At 36.8% G+C, this 19311-nt stretch overlaps 1 protein-coding gene across 1 annotated transcript in view; it reads left to right on the forward strand.

The window, feature by feature from the left end:
• Window positions 1-19311, forward strand: part of LOC309633118 (cytochrome P450 1A1-like) — a 52153-nt gene that overhangs the window by 5567 nt on the left and 27275 nt on the right. The window contains 8 exon segments of the mRNA XM_082401538.1: window positions 833-922; window positions 1013-1053; window positions 1055-1134; window positions 4165-4251; window positions 6858-6928; window positions 6931-7137; window positions 14772-14859; window positions 16766-19017. Of these exon segments, the coding sequence (XP_082257664.1) occupies window positions 833-922; window positions 1013-1053; window positions 1055-1134; window positions 4165-4251; window positions 6858-6928; window positions 6931-7137; window positions 14772-14859; window positions 16766-16775 (674 nt within the window). The 3' untranslated portion in view covers window positions 16776-19017.

The raw sequence follows: 19311 nt of genomic DNA on the forward strand, positions 1-19311 counted from the left end.
TACATTAAACGTTTTCACATGTACAATTCAGTAGTGTTGTGTATATTCACATTGTTGTATAACAGATCTTTAGAACTTTTTCATCTTGCAAAACTATAACTCTATGCCCATTAAACCCCAATTTGCCCACCTCTGTACTCCCAGCCCCAGGCAACTACCTTTCTAATTTATGTTTTTACGATTTTGACTACTTTAGATACCTTATATGAATGAAATCAGACAGTATTTTCCCTTTTGTGACTGGTTTGTTTCATATAGCATAATGTCCTTGAGGTTCATCCATATTGTAGGAAGTGACAGGATCTCCTTCTTTTTAAGGCTGCATAATATTCCATTGCATGCATATACCACATTTTGTTTATCCATTCATCCATCGATGTACATGTGGGTTGTTTCCGCCTCTTGGCTATTGTGAATAATGCTACCATGAACATGGTGGTACATATATCTTTTTAAATCCATGCTTTCAGCTCTTTTGAATTAATGGATCACTTGGTAATTCTTTTTTAAGTATTTTGAGGACCCTTTATATTGTTTTCCATAGTGACTGCACCATTTTACATTTCTACCAGCAATGCATTAGAGTTCCAATTTTTCCACCTTCTCATCAACATTTGCTGTTTTCTGCTTATTGGTAGTGGCTGCTCTAATGAGTAAGAGGTTAAGCCTGTACTTTGAAATAAACCTTAATGTATAATAATTGTATTATTAATTGGTAGTCATATTTCAATTATTTTCCCTGGATTCTTAGTATTCAAATACAAAGTAAATTGAGGATCCAATTTTGCTAATACTTTTTTCCAAGACACTTTTTCTCTCTTTTTTCTTTCAGAGTTTGAAGCAATATCAACATGTCTATATTGGAGCTTTCTTTATTTGATACGCTATCCAGAAATTCAAGCCAAAATTCAAGAAGAAATTGGTAACACGCTTTCAGATGAAAAGTATAATTCTTATAAGAATATATTTTCATTTTTAAATTAAATTTTTTAAAAAACCTTTTTTTACCCAGATGGAAACATTGAGATGAAATCAACCAGGTTTGAAGACAGGAAAAATTTTACCCTACACAGAAGCTTTCATAAATGAAATATTCAGACGTGCCTCCTTTCTTCCTTTTACTATTCTTCTCTGGTAAGGATATGCTGCTCCTTTGGGACAACAACTATCCCACAGGTGGTGTGGGGAGGAGTGAGGAATCCCAGGCATTAGACTGAATACTTTAAGTGCTTTAAAATCTATAGTATGTTAATGTTATTTTAATATTATTTTAAATCCTTTTATTTTCTTTTGAAACCTTTAATGAAATTTTAACATAGAGCAAGGCAAATTTTGTGAATATTTTTTATAACTAAACTATGATGCCATTAACTTTCATCTTATATTTAAAAATTAAGGGGAGAGAAGGATATGGAAATTTGGAACAATTGATAATCCAACCATAATATATGTTTGGCTATTAAGCGTTGTACAAACTCACTTAACTTCCCCTTACGAGTAGCGTTAGCCGCCTGCTAATGTGATATGGCTTCATTTTCAGTAGCTAAGAATTTTGCTGAACAGTAGACCAAGGAAGCTAGTTGCCACAAACAAATTAAACAGAGTCTACATTTATAGATATTTGAAAGTTTACTGAACCTTATGCCAGACTCTCCAGATCCCAAATGCATGCAAGTACAGACTAAGTAGATAGGCTTTATTAAATATGTTTGTGAACAACCAAAGTTCAGGTAGTTTGAACTGTTTCCATTCCACACAATTAAAATAAAAAATTAAATTCTCCCTGCTTTTTCTCTTCCCATCTTTATATAGTGAAAGAGGGGGAATGTCTCTCACGCCATGTGGTAATCGGCAGAGCAGAATGCAGTGCCTCAGCCCAGGTATCTCCAAGGGCCAGACCACTTAGCTGAGCAGAGTCAAGCCCAGACAGTGAGACACTCAGTCCCCTGTATTTTGCCTCTCGTTTGCTCTCCATATTCACACATAATGCTATCTATTCACTGTGATCCCTTTCCTTCAGATCCCCTTTCTGGCTGAAGTAGACTTCATCTTTAACTTACCTTTATAAAAAGTATCCTACATTTAAATATGCAGCTCTTCTGTCCCAAAGGCTTCCGTAGGGTGACTTTGGGTGCTTCATAAAAGAGTACGACCTACAAGCTTTACTAAGAAATCAGGAACAGAGAGACCTGCCAAGTTTACAGGCATTATTTGGGATGAAATGAAAGTGATCGTAATCTTTGGGACCCTGAAAACACATCTGAGAGCCTCACTAATAGGGAGAAATATATTTTAGGAAATAGGTATTCATTATATTATTAGAAGTGAAGAAATAAACTAATATATCAACTAAAAAGATCAGAGGCATCGGCCAATGAGAGTAGTGTGATATAAACCAAGAATTTTGGCACAAACATAAAAGGCATCTTATATATTAATATGTTGTTTGGGATTAACCTGTTCTCCACTTGGATGTTTACCATTTTCCTTTTAAAAGGACAAGGGGTTAAAGAGCAGAAAATGGGTTAAAATGAAATGAATTTTTAAAAGATAAATGGAAGAATCTTAGGTAAAAGGGGCAAAAGTTTTGCTATTATATATAACTTATGTACACACATACACAAAAGACCAAACAGTACCCTAATAAATATGTATCGCGTGTATGCTCTTTAAAAGTTACGTGGTAAGGCATTTTTATATATGCAGTTTCAGAAGTATATATTTAGAGAGAGAGACCCTACAATGAATGAATTTATATATTGAGTCCTTCTTTAGAATATATAGTCACTCATAGTTTAATATTAGTGAAATCAAATTTTACATGCTAGGTTTCCATAGAGTGGGATCATGTGGTTTTTATGCAGAGTAGAATTTGACCAGCTGAATCCACAGAGGGAGTGTGGGCAGGAATGTACTGAGAAAGGCAAGTGGCTATACCTAGGAGCCGGTAATCCTTCCAACAAATGGCTCCATCCCTTTTTTGACCTTCTCCTTTGTTGGGTTTTGAGGGCACCTGATGAATAATACCCATATTATTTGCCGAAGTTCAGTACCAGCTGCAAGATGAAAGTAGGTCAGAGAGAGTTTCAAATATTAACTTTTTTAATGCTCAGAGCTAGTTTGCACAGTTTGGCTTAGAGCTAGACCAAGGAGGCTTACTCATACTTTTTACCTGAATTAGACATACTTCTCCACTCGGACTCTGGCAAAGTTGGACAACAGCAGAGTCTCCTCTGGCAGTATGACACCTGCTCCTCAGCTCAGCCCATTAATAACTATAGCTGAGATGTATTACCTTCTCTGTAGGTTGGCTAATCAGAAGAGAGAACCCAGAAGTGGCTAAGACAAACGTGTCCAGTGACTGTTCTCAAACTCATCACATTGAAATGTCACTGCTTCTCTGGGGAGAAGTGAGTGTGAGGGCCATCTCAGAAGTTAGGGAGTGCCATATGGAAACATAACATGACTTCATCTAAACCGTGCATAATTACAGAGGTATAAAGGGGAAAGATGTACAGTATACATAATGAAGTCTGAGTATGGGACTAGAAAAATAGAATACTTGTTCTAGAGGCAACTTAGGGACCATCCAATACAACCAATATCATTTCACAGCTAGGAAATGAAACCATAGAGTAGATATGAGATTTGCCCAACATCTCACTGAGAACAGTATCTAGAGTTCAGATTTCCTAGTTCCAATTCCATTCCAATTCCTAGTTCCTCCCATCAAGTACTAAATGATGTTATGTTTTGTTTTTCTAATCTACTAATAGAAGCCAAAAACACATGGGGTACAAAGAAAATGCTTTATAATGTCCTTAATAGTTTCCGGTTATAATCGGATGTGTCTACTTATGACCAACTCTGTCATAGAAATATTGAGATAATTTTCTAGAGATTTTAGCTCATAGCAATGCCTTCAATATATTAGGTGCTCAATATGTTTAACAAATACAAGAAAAAGAATAAATTAGTGATTTGACAATAGGTAGAAGATATATCAATTAATGAACAAAGGAAGATTTATAAAGATGTCACATCATTATTGCAGTAAAAAATAACATTAACAAAAAATAGTCCATGCATCATGGGAGGCAGCTTAGGGATGGGTTATTTGAATTTACAGGATGCGTTGTAATGCTGCCTTTCTCTTTCCTACGGTACTACATCAGATACTACTCTGAATGGTTATTTCATTCCCAGGAAAAACTGCACCTTTATTAACATGTATCAAGTAAATCATGATGAGTAAGCCACCAAAATTATTTCCTGAGATAACATTTGCTTGGTTGTTTGTTTGCTATTTATTAATCTGGGAAAAATTTACATTCTTCTTAACCAAACTTCATTCCCTCTGTTTCTCTTGAAAGAAGTTGGAAAGAAATTCAGTTTTCTTTCCTCACAGATAATAGGAAGGAGGAAATCTTAATACAGATTCATTCAAGGTAAATCAAATTTCAAAAGTGGGCTCACTGGGGGAGGTGTGAGCCAAGGACTTCGTGGGCTCACCCTCTGCATGTGTATGACCAGCCGATATTTGAAAAGCAGCCTGAAACCCCCCACTGGAGTGTAAGCCACCAAGCAGGGATATTTTTCTTCTCTCCCTTTTTGTTTGTTTGCTTTTTCCTCAACCCCAGTACCTAGATCAGTGCCTGGCACATAGTAGGCACTCAGTAAATATTTGTGAATAAAATGCAACTAGAGGCTTGCCCGTATCAACTACAGAAGGGCAGTCTGAGCCTAAGGTACCTCAGGCAGTGAAAAGTGAGGGTGATGAGTGGTGATGGCACTGGTGGGCATAATGATGAGAACAGTTAATCTTTATAGACTCCCACTGCGTGCTGGGCACAAAAAGCTCAGATGTATCTCCTCTGACCTCAACAGTAATCCTATATAGTGGTGCTAGCATGACCCCAATTTTACTGATGAAGAAACTTTCAGCCAGATTGAACAAATTACTTAAGATCACATGTTCAGCAGGTAAGAGAAGCAGGACTCACATCCAGTGTAAATCCTGTTTAATATGTAAATCTTGTTTAATGGAAATTATATGCTCCATGTGGTGAGGGCTTGATGTCACCAGTAAACTGGTAAAGATTGCAATCTTTTCTTTTCCCCCCCTTTGGCTACCGCGTGGCTTGCGGGATCTTAGTTCCCAACCAGTGATCAAACCTGGGCCTCAGCAGTGAAAGCGCCAAGTCCTAACCACTGGACCACCAAGGAATTCCCAAGATGGCATTCTTATACGCTCAGCCGGTTGTATGTACAGTACTCTGTACAGCTTCTCGGTCTTCACCCAACATCTCATCTGACCGATGGCTTAGGCTCCAGGCTCTTAGGGAGGGAGGTGATTATCCTGTGTACCTAACAGCACCTTCACAATCTCTGTAACTAGCAAAATGGTAGAATACACTGCATAGACCGTCCCACTGGAACATTTATTGTCAGAGAGATTGATAGATCCATTCTCCACCCAGTGATCATATTGGATAAACCTAAGCATTTTAAAATCCATTATAAGAAGAAATACAGTCAGTGTAAATTGAATGGCATTTATTTTCAGTTGGTACAACCCCAAGTATCCCAAGTGTTCTAGTATCCTAAGAACTTGTGATTATATTGAATACTGAGTAATGATCAAACTGAGTTAACACAGGTGCTAGTAAAGAAATACTATTTGCATGGAGGCACTTGTTTAAGTAAATGAGTATGTAATTCAAGACTTGATATTATGGGAAAATTATTCATGTTGAATCTAAAAGGTCACAAACTCAAGCACCCACTGAGCAGTGGAAAATACCAAAAATGAAAGAATTGTACTTTGTTGAAGCAGTGGCAAGAGGTCATCTGCTGCATCTAATTCAACCCAGTAAACTGTTGGCGAGCAAGGCATTGTCCCACTGTTATCAGCTCTTTCAGTTATAAAAAAAAGAAAGTGAAAATGTAGATTTTCATGTGGAATCTTCTGATTTTTAAATGTTAGCAACAATTAACTATTTTTAAAAGATTATGAGAGCAAAACGAAGTTTCTTGGAGGACTGAGTATGACTTGTAAGTCCCCAGGTCCGTGACCTCTGGTGCAGAGAGAAAACAAATTTTTCTCCTAGACAGAGGGTGACATCTATAGGCAAAGAGACCCAGTTTTTTATGAAGTCAAGTGAGTCCCTGATGTATGGCTTAAGATGTAGACAACTCACAAACATTAGTTGTCGTAGATGAGCCACATGTGGTGCCTGTAACAAAAAAAAGGTGGAGGGAGAAGAGAGAACCAAATGCACAACAGTTTGGGAACTGTGGGCAACCCCCCCAATCAGGGCTGCTTTCAGGAGACCTGGCTCCTCCTTGTGATGATGTTTGAAGGCTATTTCCTAAACATAGTGAGGGAGCACCTGAGTGAGAGGTGTGTCTCAGTGTCATCATTCCTGCTTATTTTACTTAAAGCAAAGGAGACTGAATATTTATTACCTTTTATTTATACCACAATTTTGGAATATTCTAATGAGAATTTTGTGGAATTATTCATTTAAGATAATAAAAAAATTAAATACATTTCATGTATTTTATTCACTATTTAAAGAACCAGAAGTCATTTTAGTGAAAAATAACTGTATTAAATTTTTATGATAACTAAACCTGTCAACATATTAAAGGAAAGAATGACATATATATCTGTAATAATTATATAATTACATAGCTCCATAACTATATACATATATATATAATTTATAAAGGATGTTCTGAACTTGAACAAAACACTTTAGGCAAAACAAAATTGTTATGGAAAAGTTGGCAACAAAGGTAAAAGTGATAAAATGATTCCTTTAAAATTTTTTATTTTTGTCTATTTTATACAGAACTATTTGGGATAATCCCAATTTATTCAGACCTGAGAGATTTCTAAGTGAAAACATGGAACGGAATAGAAGTTTGTTGAGAAAGTGTTGACTTTTGGAATGGGAATCCGGAAGTGTCTCGGAGATGTTGCACGAAATGAGATACTCATTTTCATCACCACAGTTCTGCAGCAGCTCAAGCTGGAGAAGTGCCCAGGAGCCAAGCTTGACCTGACACCCACATATGGGTTAGTCATGAAGCCAAAACCATACCAACTTCAAGTAGAGCCCTGCTCCACAGGTAGCTCCTGTTCATAGATTCGCAGACTGGGTGGAGGGTTTCTTATTTAATTCAGAAAAATTATGGGCTTCAAATTCATTTAGCAAGAAATTTAAAATTCATACCCCTATGCTGGCTGTTCAGTTCATTGTATGCCATGCTAATGTAGGAGCTGATTTTTGAGTGTATGGGGTTTTAAACCCATGTCTCATGTGATGGTGTCCCAGGTGTCACTGTGTCACTGTGAATATGGAAGAAGGGAACGAGGACTGCTGGATGGAGTGAGCAGGCAAAGGAGTGCTATCTTCCTTCCCTTAATGCCAGCTACAATAGACAGGTGTACTGATATTTGTTTTAAATATTGGGTTCAGAATAAGAACAAGGTTCTGATTTTAAATATATTTCTTTCCACTGGACTAGAAACTAGGTATTCAAGAGGTCCAGAGAAGGGAGCTATAGTCACCCAGAACAGCAGAGAACGTTCATGGTGATAATAGGTGGACTGAGTTAGATTTAGAGAGGCAGGGAAAGGGACTTGAAGGGGGAGGGTTCTTCAAAATCCATTTTTATATCTGCTCTTATGTTTTCTGGATTATGAATTTAACTTCAGAGCAAATTGGTGTTTTTTTACAATGTTACCAATTCCTTTTGATACCTACTAGATATACATGTGTATTAGTTTGCAAGGGCTGCCATTACAAAATACCACAGCCTGAGTGGCTTTAACAACAGAAATTTGTTTTCTCACGGTTCTGGAGGCTGGAAGTCTAAGATCAAGGTGTCAGCAGGGTTGGTTCCTCCTGAAGGCTCTTTCCTGGGTTTGTAGATGGGCTGTCCTCACATGGCCTTTTCTCAATGGCCACCCATCCCTGTGTCTCTCCTTTTTGTTGTAAGGACAACAGTTATATTCGATTAAAGCCTCATCCTAACAGCCTCATTTTAGCTTAACTATTGGGTTGGCCAAAAAGTTCATTTGGGTTTTTCCATAAGATGTTACTAGAAAACCCAAATGAACTTTTTGGCCAACCCAATACCTCTTTAAAGACCTTATCTCCAAATACAGTTACATTCTGAGGTACTGGGGTTTGGGATTTCAACATATGAGTTTAGGGTGGGGGAGATACAATTCAGCCCATAATAACATGTTATGAGAAAAAAAAAGACAACAATTAAAAAATTTTTTCAGTATCGTACCCAGCACTAAGTATGTGCTTCTTTAATTGGACTTGTTAATGAGCTAAGGCATATAAGGGACATAAAATGGACAGTGAAAAACTAAGAATTTCAGATTGAAGCTTTAAGGGGAGTTGCATTATAAAGGGTTTGAAATCCAGGCGGGAGTTGAGAGCATGTCTGGAGTCTAATTCAGATGGAGAGAGCACTTAGGGCTAATGACCTAAGACCATCTGAATGATGACCATCTTGACCAGGATGTTGCAATGGAAGCCAAGAAGTTAAACAACTGGCAGACATTGAGGATTAAAGTCAGGACTTCGTCTTTCTTTCCAAGTACAAATAAATTCAGCATTATCCTTGGGAATAAACAAATTGGATTGCCTGTCCTTTTTTGTAAAAGCTTTTGAAATTATTTGCATTATCCACGTGACAGTGTGTCAAACTGAAACTATCCTTACATTTTTTTCTGTAAAAAACTATCAAATCTTCTGTATATGTACTAATAATGGGGATGACAGGAACACTATAGGAATCTTGTTATCTGTTTATCTGGTATTTTCTTTAAGGAATTGTGTTTTTCTAAAACTCTTGTTTTTTTTTTTAAAACAGTAAGCAAATAAGATTCTATACATTTATTTTAACACATTGTATTGTAAAATGCTAATTTTCACTTTAACTCTGCTCCTAAGGCATAATTAGTGTACTGTTGGGCTTTTTGTATAATTCATAAGTTTGCAGTTTATGTAATTTTAGAAACATGGATAAGAATAAGACAGGGAAAAGAACATTTAAAAGCAAAATAGAAAAGCTATTTTTAATTATATGTATTTACTTATCTGGAAATAATTTATTTTATGAAATATAATTAGAAGCAACACTGTACCAACATTTTACATTGAAATAACTTATATTAACATAAACACTCTAAATAATCATCTGGAGACTACACACAGAATTCATTATGACGATACAGCAATTGATAATATATGGATATATGCATCAGTGGTAATCCAAGACGAGTGAGGTCCTTAAAGCCATTATACATGAAGTAAAAAGATAGCGTAATAGATGTTAGATAGCCTGCTATACAAAGGTACATATAGATGCTTACCACACTGTGCCCTCCTTGTAGCTACAGCCCCTTGGGGCTTTTGGTGAAACCATGAAGATGAAGGTCAGACTAGAAACTATCCACTGCATGATGCAAGTGAGCACAGAATGTGTCTGGTCCCAAGTGTTTTTCAAAGAAGAAAACTTGCACCAAAATTGATAAAGACATTTATATATTCCCACATTGAAATTCTCTAATTCCTTCCCAGTTAAACCTATAATTCAGATGTGATATCAACCCACATGACAGGGTAAGAAATCAGAACCATTTTTGAGAGGTAGAAGGGGTCTTTGGGGATTTTACTCTCTAAATAATTATTAATTAGGCTGTAAAATCTACAGGTCAGTCCAGGCTTGCAAGTGTGTGGATACATGATTTGATGTTTCAGATTCACACAGGACGTCCCCACAAAATCCAAGATTCATACTTTAAACAACAAAAAGACACCGTACTATGTACACCTTAAATCAGAAATAGCTAAAGGGAGGTGTTTTACAGCTTAACAGGCTATAAAAAACAAATGCCCTGTGAGGAATGCACCGTTGGCTTCCCCTTCAGATAAGAATAAAAAGCAGGATGCAGGCAACTGATTCTCTATGATACACATTTTTAGCAGTAGGAGAGCCAAAATAAATAAAAATTATAAAAGTTTATAGGTCTTTTCTATCCTTCAAGTTATTTACAAGAATAGTTTACCTTAATTCAGCATCACTATCAAGCCCATCAACCATAAACTACACACATACAGGCAATACTGTTGCCTTTATCTCTACCCCTGTGGATGGAAGCATGTTGCATGAATGAATTTTCCAGCTAAGTGTGATGACCAAGTTCCAAAATGCTCATTTGAATGGATCTTAATTAAAGTCTTTCTGTTGTCTTAAAATGCATTTACTAAATATAGTTTTATCTTTTCCAGACTTTATATTGACATTTATTTCTAAGGGTACTGCACTGGGCTATAGTCATTTGATGCACTCCTGATCAATCCTCCATCCCTGCCTCAATACCTGACTTCATTCATTACCTTCATGCTGACCTTCCCAACTCCCTGCAAGCTCCACAAATGCAGGGCCAAGTCTGCTTGGCTTCCATTGTACCTCCAGTGTCCAGCACTGTTTCAGGCACATAGCAGACAATCGATAAATAGTTGTTCAGTGAATGCGGGAATGAATTAATGATTAAATGAATGAATCTAACGGAGGAGCAAAAGGAAGTATCCGAGATTTTCTAGTATGGATAGTATTTCTGGCATCTCTGCTCCTATTTTAATTTCTACCTGTTGCCTCAGTCTAAAAATCTGTTCAGTGCTCTCACACCTGTTTAAGCTATAAGGTCCAGATCTCATCAAATACACCCTTAGTTCTTTTTTTTTTTTTTTTAACTCACATTTTTATGACATCAGATCCCAGCTGGATATTATTAGCCTCCCCCCATCCCCACAGGACCACTGTCAAAGTGTGTCCTAGCACTTAGGAAACTTTCCAAAAGTAACATCTCAAATGTGCTCCAGGAAGTCAGTGTTTCTCCAGCTCCGACATCTTCATCTTGTCAACACACACGCATATAGATAGGCAGCTGACCATTCACTAACTTCACCAGACACATTTGTTGTCTAATGGCATCTGTCACTTCTCCTGCACACTCTGATGGAGAGAAGGGGTCACTGCTTTCTCCCTGAAATGTTTACACCCAAGGATGGGTGTTGGAGTTTACTTATTTTTCAATGGCGTAACGGAGAGTTAGGAGTAATTCTAAAGAAAGCTTACTTGAGGTTTGGGAATATTGGAAGGAATGACATAAACATACACACAAAATTATGTCCTGTGCCCTACTGCTTAAGCCTAAGACTAGATTGTTCCTAGCACCTCATCCTGCACCAGTTCCCTGCTCTCTTTGCTCCCTGTGGACAAGAGCAATTCCCTGATCTGCTGCCTTCCCAGCCCCCAGATTACCATAGGCTTTGTATTTTGTGCTTTCTTTCTCTCTCTCTCTTTCTTTCTCTTTTTAGTTAGCTTAGCTAGAGGTTTATCAATTTTATTGATCTTTTCAAAGAACCAGCTTTTGGTGTCATTTATTTTCTCTCTAGTAATTTCTTGTATTCAATTCCATTAATTTCTCCTCTAATTTACATTTCTTTTCTTTGGCTTACTTTGGATTTACTTTGCTCCTATTTTTCTAGTTTTCTAAGGTGGAAACTTAGTTTATTGATTTTAGATCCTTTTTTCTTTTCTAATATATGCATTCAGTGTTCTAAATTTTCCTCTAATACGACCCAGAATGTGGTCTATATTTGTGAATATTCCATATAAGCTTGAGAAGAATGTGCATTCTGCTGTTGTGGGATGAAGAAGTCTACAAGATGTCCCTTACTATTTAGTTGATTGATGGTGGAATTAAGTTCAACTGTCTTTACTGATTTTCTGCCTACTGGACCTGTTCATTTCTGATTCCAAACTAAAATTTAAAACTAAATAATAAGTGAAACATGCATGCAAACAGTTAATATTTCTAGCTACTGAATTATTGTGGAAGTTTATTTATTGGCATGGAGAGATGATATATTTTAAAAAGCTAATGTGAAACATTGCATGTAACTATTAATTATTTTGTGTATATATACACACGGAAAGTGTAAGATGTGACATGCAAATAGAATGCCAACAAAAATATGATTTTTTTTTCTATTTCAGCTTATGCTCTAAATATAGTATTGCATTTATTTGAGATTATAAATTTCCTCTACTTCTGTGAATTCACATAAGGGTGAAGAAAGGTTTCAGGGTAGCAAGTACCTATCACAAAATTCATGGGTTTGGTCTAGAGAGGGGGATGAATCTTCAGACTAGATGCATGAACTGTGAATTAAAACACCAGGTTATAGAAGTTTTGCATTAATTAAATTGAAATAAAAGCTGGCAACTGAGAATAAAGAAAGAGACACACATTGTTAGTATAAAACCTCAAAAGTCTGGGATCATTCATTGATCAATTAAGAAGCTCTACACACCTACATAACTAAATAAACTAACTTTATTTAGTTGTTAATGTGTGTGTCTTTAGGTGCCTACTTTAAGCCAGGCTCTTTAGATGCCAGGCATAATAAAAGATGACTAAAATATGATCTCTAACTTCAGAAGCTCTTTAAGATAGAGGTGAATGATGATAAGTGTGTGTGTGCGTGTGTATGTGCATAGATAGCATATAGGTGTGTATATATATATACAATGATATAGTTAAATATACATATTTTAATTGTTCTTTCTAAGACTGGTCATAAAAATTCAAGCTTTCTCGTTCCCTCTTCATGCATTCAATGGGGATGTGTGTTTGAAAATTTCTTTGCAACTTTCTCTTTTTGTGAAGAGTCCTTGACAGGGTGAATGCCCTTTGTTGATCAAGGAGCTTCGTATGGTCCTGCCAACTTACGTCTTTGCACAGCTGGTCACTCTTCTAAGGAGTCTTCATTCTTTGATTCCTTTGTGCCAGCTTGGCCTATTTTATACTATTTCCTAGCATTCCATACTCAGTGGTCCTCACTGGGTTTCACCATGCTTCTCACTATTCTGCCTGGCATTTTGACTTTCATCTCTCTATTTAGAATTGCCAACAGGTTTTACCATCTCACAGTAGGTGAGAACAGAGCAGTTTAGAAATTCAGCACCTTGGGAAGAGAGTTTAACACAGCTGGAGGGCAGAACTTCACCTACCATCTTAGCAGTGCTTGCTTAGCTTAGTGTCTGGAACATAAAGGCCTTCAACATGTATTCAGAGGAATCACTCCCATTCAAGTATTTATTCACAATGCGCCTCATTGGGACTCTGTGGGCCAGGGAATAGTATTGTGTGAAAAGGCTTTCCAAAGTTAAAATTGCTGTGGGCAGTGAAGTGATTTACAAGATGGTATCTCTTTGGTTAACAATATTCTTACTCTACATATTTCAGAAAATTGGGAAATGAAGCCAAGTATGTGAAAACTGTTCTTTGGAGCAGGAGCAATAATAGCTTTGGGTTTTGAAATAAGAATCAAAGGTGGTGTTTTCCCCAGACCATTGGGCAAGATAGATTCGAACGCAATTACTCTATATATGGAAAGCTGCTCTTTGCTTTTTAGTTAAGATTTTTAAACACAATTTCCCCCATTTAAAGAAAGTTAAGTTACTCACTTCTCCTCCCCACTGATTCTTGCTCTATACAACAAATGCAAGTTTGATGAGGAAATTTTTATTAAGATATCCATACAGAAAAGTGCACAAAATGTAAGTTTAAAGCTTGGTGGATTTTTACAAACTGAACACCACCAGCATTCCACAGCCCCCCAGCCTTTCATTCCTCCTTAGCCTCCAATCTCTGTGCCTCAAGGATAACCCTTATCCTGACTTCCAATGCCCTAGTTCGGTTTGTCTGTTTTTGACCTGTACATTAAGGGAATGAAACAAATGTGCCCTTTTGTGCTTGACTTCTTTTGTACCACATTGTACTGGCAAGATTCATCCATGTTCTATTTGAAAGATTAATCAAGTTGTGTGTAGTTGTATTTCATTCATTCTCATTGTTCATTGCTATAGATTGTTCCATTAGGTGACTATACCACAATTTATGAATGTATTTTATTGATAGAAGCCACTTGGGTAATTTCTATTATGGATCGCTATGAAGAGTGCTGCTATGAACATTCCCGTGCACAGTTTTTGGTGAATACATGTAAACTTTTTTGTTGACCCGTATAAATATAGGACTGGAATTGCTGAGTCATAAAGCATTTGTTTGTTTAATTGAGAAATTCCAACTAATTTTTCAGCATGGTTGTACCAATCTATACTCCCACCAGCAAGCTGAAAAAGTTCTCTGGTTGTTCCACATCCTTTTCAACAGTTGATATTTTCTGTCTTATTTTCTGTATTTTTGTTTTAGCCACAGTGATGGCAAACATACCCTTATTAAAGAGACAGATGGTCAGATAAATCCCTGGCCTGTTACCTTACGTGAACTTGATTTTGGCAATGTTAGCTAGTTCATTCTCTCTTAATGAAATGAATCTAGGACAGATTGAGTGCATTCATCCACTGAAGTCCTTCAAAAGTGAATGATCATCCAACCCCCTGCCACCGCCCCCCTCCCCCAAACACAAATGATCTTAGCTCACGGTTACCAGGGCCTCCTGAGAAAGCAGTTTTTGCCAAGACTTTTTTCCAATTTCTTTGGGAAGAGATTTTACAGGATTTCCCCCATTAATCAAAACAATTTCTGCCTTTAAAATGTATCTCAGTTATTATAATGGCTATGTTTAGTTTATAATTTCAGGGTAATCTAGAAGTGGTTATTTATTTCTGTTTATTTTGTAGCATATGCCTTTTATATTTTTCAGAATTCTACTTTTCGCTGAAAGAGTCGGTACTAAAAAAACAGGACGTTCTATCAACTCACATTCCTAGAATTCCTTTTTGGTCAGAAGTGTAAGTCTGTTGACCCTTCCAAATTTTGTCTCTCTGACAAGAAAAGAAAATCCAGAAGAGAACATTTTGAGATCGTATTGTTTTCCATTGCCCTTGTGTTTGTTTTGCTCTGTTTCACTCTATTATCCAACTAATGCCATTCTGCCTATTATTTACTTATTTTAAAATAAAGACTTGGAGTAATTTTTCATATTTTTCTACAAGTCTCCCTTGATTAGAAAGGTATTTCTGGGCAATAAAACTTAAGTTTTGACTGTGAAATTCTGTCAATAATTTGAGAAAGTTTGAAATTTCTTTCTGTTGTATGTACAGTTAGGTGATCTTATGAATTCCACATGGATTTTATATGCAATGATCCTTCAGTAACTAGTTTCTAAGAAAAATAGAACCTTTTCCATACTTAATTTACAGACCTAGCTTTCAATTTCCTCTTCATTTTGTTTATGGTAACTTTTGCCATGAAAACATAAGTGATTTTATTTTTTATTTATTTATTTTTTTAATTAATTAATTAATTTATTTTTATTTTTATTTTTTTTTTATTTATGGCTGTGTTGGGTCTTCATTTCTGTGCGAGGGCCTTTTCCAGTTGCGGCAAGTGGGGGCCACTCTTCATCGCGGTGCGCGGGCCTCTCACTATCGCGGCCCCTCCCATTGCAGAGCACAGACTCCAGACGCGCAGGCTCAGCAGTTGTGGCTCACGGGCTTAGTCGCTCCGCGGCATGTGGGATCTTCCCAGACCAGGGCTCGAACCCGTGTCCCCTGCATTGGCAGGCAGATTCTCAACCACTGCGCCACCAGGGAAGCCCCCATAAGTGATTTTAAATAGCCAAATATATCTAGTTTTTTCTTTATGGTTTTTGAAATTCCTATCATACTTAGGAAAGCCTTCTCCACCCCAAATTCATACAAATAGCCTCCTACCATTCCTTCCAATATTTTTCTTTAAAAAAAAAAAGGGGGGGAGCTTCCCTGGTGGCGCAGTGGTTGAGAATCTGCCTGCCAATGCAGGGCACACGGGTTCGAGCCCTGGTCTGGGAAAATCCCACATGCCGCGGAGCAACTAGGCCCGTGAGCCACAACTACTGAGCCTGTGCGTCTGGAGCCTGTGCTCCGCAACAAGAGAGGCCACGATAGTGAGAGGCCCGCGCACCGCGATGAAGAGTGGCCCCCGCTCGCCACAACTGGAGAAAGCCCTCACACAGAAACGAAGACCCAACACAGCCAGAAATAAATAAATAAATAAATAAATTTTTTTAAAAAACAAAAAACAAAAAATGGTAGTTATCCAGTTCTGTTTCCTTCTGGATTATCAATCATATCAGCAGCATTTATTAAATTAGCCACTCTTTCTCACTAAGTTAGATAAAAACCACATATATACTTATCCTTCTGTGGATGCTCGACCATATCTGACTAATATATTTATATATTTATGTGCCAATATTATACGCTTTTGATTACAGTGACTTTATAGTTATCTTAGTAACTGAAATTCTCTCACTTTGACTTAATTGTTCTTATTCAGTATTCATAAATTTCTTGGCTACTTTTAGAGATTTATTTTTGCATTACACATTCCAGAATTATTTTATATAGTTCCATCGAAAAGCTCATTGAGATTATATTTTGAGTTGTGCAAAATTTGTCTTAATTTTAGAAGTACCAACATTTCTATGACAGTTCTTATTCTGGTTGTTTTATGTCCTTCATTTGCATTTCAAATTTTAATTTTTATGTCTTAAACTATTCTTGCTATACTTAGGTCTAAGAATTTTATTGTTTTGTCCATATTATACATGTATATTATTTTTCACTTTAGTTTCAAACATTATTGTTAGGACTGAGAAAAAGTTATTGAGTCTCATAAAGTGTCCAGTCAGAGTTAATCTTGGGACTTTTTCAGGAGCTGCTAGAAGGAGATACTCAAAATGAAAAACATCTTGTCATGAGGAACCTGGGAAACAACTCAACATGAAGGAAAATAGAATCTAGAGGTGGAGACATAGCAGGTACTAGAGCTATTATTTGAATTTCTGGAAGAAGCCGTATCTGAAACCATTATCGTTTGTCCTTTTCAATTACTCAAGCCAATAAGCTTCCCCTATTTCCATTTGATTTAAGCAAGTTTAAGTAGGTCTTATTTTTCTTTGCTTATCCAATAAGGTATGTATAGACGTTTGAACTTGACTCTTCCAGATGATTTTGTTGCTGGAAATCTTCAGAAAACTGCCAAGTTACACTCTACTACTGTCATGGAAAAAAAATAATTTAATGGTAGTAGAGCTGAACTTAAGTGTTCAATGTTGAAATGTTAGCAAAGATGTGTAGAATGAAACTGAGATTGCTTCATTAGAGCCCAGTTTTAAGAGATACTGATACAACAAAAAGTATGGGGGGTTACAAACGCAAAACTGTAAAAATAAAGCAAATCAGTTGTGTGAAAGGATGATGAAGGACACTTATCTTCTATTGCCTGTACAATATAAATTTGATACATTAATATTTCCTTCTAATGGAGAGTTTAGAACTTCGTTTGACAGTCATTATTTTATTCGAGGCATTTTTATTAATTAAAAAACAAACGTTAATTGTAAGTAGCATAATTATGTTCTTTTACTCGAAGAAAATAGAGCTTGAACCCACTATGATGTTCTGAAGTTTCTTTTGTGCCCACCTGTTTATCCAGCAAGCTGGTTTCTTCATTATTGGCTTCCTTACAACCCGTTGCACAACTCTGATTTTGTTTGTGTTTCAGCTTTACAGTCATACTGAGGCCAATCAACAGCTTTCAAATATTTGATCAGGTCTGAGATTATATTTAGGGAACTCCTTTGCTTCCTGTTGAAAAATAGTTGAGGCTCAAATAGGATTTGGAATGACCACTTATCACTCAGGATTTCAAAACGTAATTTTTGTATCAGTTGATAATTCACTTATTCATTCTTTCATTTCACTCCACATATGTTTAAGTGGGTGTGACTATAATCCAGGCACTTTTCTAGACACAGCATAAACATCACCGGAAAACAAAGATCTTGCTCTCATGGAACTTAGATTCCAAAAAGGACAGAGCAAATAAACCTATGAGCAAAATATAAATTATGTCAAGTGGTGGTAAGTACTATGAATTAATGTGAAGTAGAGTAAGGATAGAGAATGCAGGTGGAGAGGGGTGAGGATGCCCTTTCATATGATAGTGTAGAAAGTTCCCTTTGATAAGGTGACCTTTATGCAGAGAGTTGTAGTGAATAAGTACTAAATGGATATCTAAGCAAAGCACATTTCGGACAAGTTAAGAGACTCTGAGACACGAGTATGCTAAGCATATTTAAAAAGTAGCAAGAACACCTAAACGGCTGGAGTAGAGTGAGGATCCAGGAGATACAGAAAACACGTGGAGGGGGGCTTGATCATAAGGGATATGATATTTGTTCTAGAAGATTGCTCTGTTTGTGTATGAGAATAGACTGTAGAACGGCAAGTGTAAAGAGCTACTACACACCTGCAAGATGGTTGCTAAGAAATGACATTAAATTTTTCACTGTGGAGGTCATTAATGACCTTGACAAGATTAGTGTAGAAAAAATAAATTTTATGTTTCAAAATTATACATTTTCTTATAACTTTTCTTACATAGAAAAGTTACACGTTTTCTATAGCACCCTCTTCTGGGCTTTCAGTGAAGCGGCTTTTACAGTAACACAGAAGATAGATGACGGTGCTTGGACAGGGAACGCTAAGTGAGACATGGTCAAACTTGATACATTTTGAAAATAGATGAAGAGAATTTGCTGGATGTGAAACAGAGGGCTTGTATCAATGTTCTATCAGAAAAGATATGGCACATTTAATTAAGATAACTAGCGATGTGTTTAATAAAGGAATTATTTAGAAAGATGTGAACAGGGTATAGAAGAACACAAGGAATAGTGCAATGCCCTGAAGAATGAATATAAAAACCTGTGTTAAGTGGAATTTTAACAGACTTGCCTTAAGGAAAACACCCAGCTCAAAACTGCCCCATGAGGCTATAGATGAAGGAATCAGTACTTTGACCTCACTTCCTTCCCTCCCTCCACAGGAGCAAAGGTTCCCATTGACTAAAACCAACTGCAAAACAAAGGACAAGGGAGAACCTTGATTTAGCTCCTACAGGTCAGCTTTCAGTGTCATGAATCAGGGTGTGGAAGGGTGGAGAATGAACCTGGAGAGACAAATGGAAGATATCCAGGATGACTCTATGCACTTGGCTTGAGTAACTAGAACTGCATGAGGATCAGTGTGTGTGTGTGTGTGCGCGCGTGTGTGTGTGTGTGTGTGTATGTGTTAAAAAAAGATAGATTGAAAGAAATTGAAGTAGAATTTTGTATAACACAGTTTTAAGATGGCAACGTGACAGTAAATGTGAATTTTTAAAAAGTGTGTCCGGACTTCCCAGAAGAAGTTAAG

Source organism: Balaenoptera borealis (genome assembly GCF_965194805.1).
Source record: "Balaenoptera borealis genome assembly, chromosome: 8".
NCBI lineage: Eukaryota > Metazoa > Chordata > Mammalia > Artiodactyla > Balaenopteridae > Balaenoptera > Balaenoptera borealis.